General features: G+C 32.3%; 1 protein-coding gene across 1 annotated transcript; it reads right to left on the reverse strand.

Annotated features, from left to right (window-relative positions):
- Positions 1-68: 68 nt before the first annotated feature.
- On the reverse strand, positions 69-1,240 carry LOC109593321 (uncharacterized). Its single transcript, XM_020008449.1, has 5 exons — positions 913-1,240; positions 705-867; positions 363-610; positions 215-322; positions 69-160 (listed from the first exon to the last, which is right to left on the reverse strand). Exons 1-5 carry the CDS (start codon positions 980-982, stop codon positions 72-74), a joined length of 678 nt encoding a protein of 225 aa, XP_019864008.1. The 5' UTR covers positions 983-1,240; the 3' UTR covers positions 69-71.
- Between the last annotated feature and the right edge of the window lie 6 nt (positions 1,241-1,246).

The raw sequence follows: 1,246 nt of genomic DNA on the forward strand, positions 1-1,246 counted from the left end.
TTTGTACATTAAGCTCTAAAGAACAAACAAGCAAACATTACATTTTAAAAATAATGAATGAAATGTGCTGATTACATATAGTCATCATCAGCTCCTGGTTCTATACCACTAGGGAATTGACTTTCATTACTTACTCCATACCAAGAGTTGGCCTCAGTATCTATGTAATGAAATTTCTAGTAAACACAGTCCTTACATTATTAGTAAAACTAACTTGTGTTCATATGTTGTGAATCACTAATGCTATTTAGTTCATCATATACAACAATATCCTCACTGGTGCCAGTATTGTTTACTCCATAGCAAGAATTAGTTATGTCACCTATTGTCATAAAATTTGAAATTTCATATTCATGGTCTACCTGTGTTGTTTGTCTTGTTAAAGGATCGAGGAATCACTAACTTTATACTGGCCTTGTTTTTATACAGACAGTATGAACATAAAATGACTGCAAAAATTATGATTAATGTATTTATTAAACCAATAGCTAAAGATACTTGACTCATGAGCACACTACCATCATCATCTCTTTGAGTTGGAGAAGAGGATGAAGGAATTGATAGAAAAGAAGGAGAGAGAGGTGGAGATGAAATCACAAATGAAGACAAGCTATTAGAAAAAGAAAAGGGACCAAGGGAGAGGATTACAAAGCGCACCATATGAAATTATAAGTAGAGAGATATCATTAGTACTATAAATCTACCTGTATATTGATGCTGATGAAATAAGTGTAGAAGACAATGTTAGTTCTACTGATGGTAGAACACATGATGATACTTCAGTTTCATTACAATATTGTAAAATGGATCTTATTAACTGTATTGTGTTCTCTTGAGATGATAGGGTGCTCTCACTTGCAATATTCCCTACAAAATAATTTATTAATATTAAAATACATAATGTACACTTACTGAATATCCAACCAATTAATGGTCTTACCCCTCTCATCACTTTGGCATCACATAAAGAAAGATCACACATTCGTCCTGTTAGATTCTCCCAATAATAAATATCAATATCTTCTGCTGTGTCTTCATATATTAGACTTAACTGATTAACTGCATTTGGATCAATGTATACTCCTACTATATAGCCTGGACGTACTGGAAGAAGTGCTTGTGAATGAGTGTTTGCAAAAACATCAATTTCTATTCTACTACCATTAAATAATTCACCACCATCTCCATACGTATTACCATATATAAGATTGTAGACATTACTCTTAACAGGATCTGGTTTTAATAC

This window comes from Amphimedon queenslandica, unplaced genomic scaffold, assembly GCF_000090795.2.
Source record: "Amphimedon queenslandica unplaced genomic scaffold, v1.1 AMPQUscaffold_2031_Cont25964, whole genome shotgun sequence".
Classification (NCBI taxonomy): Eukaryota; Metazoa; Porifera; class Demospongiae; order Haplosclerida; family Niphatidae; genus Amphimedon; species Amphimedon queenslandica.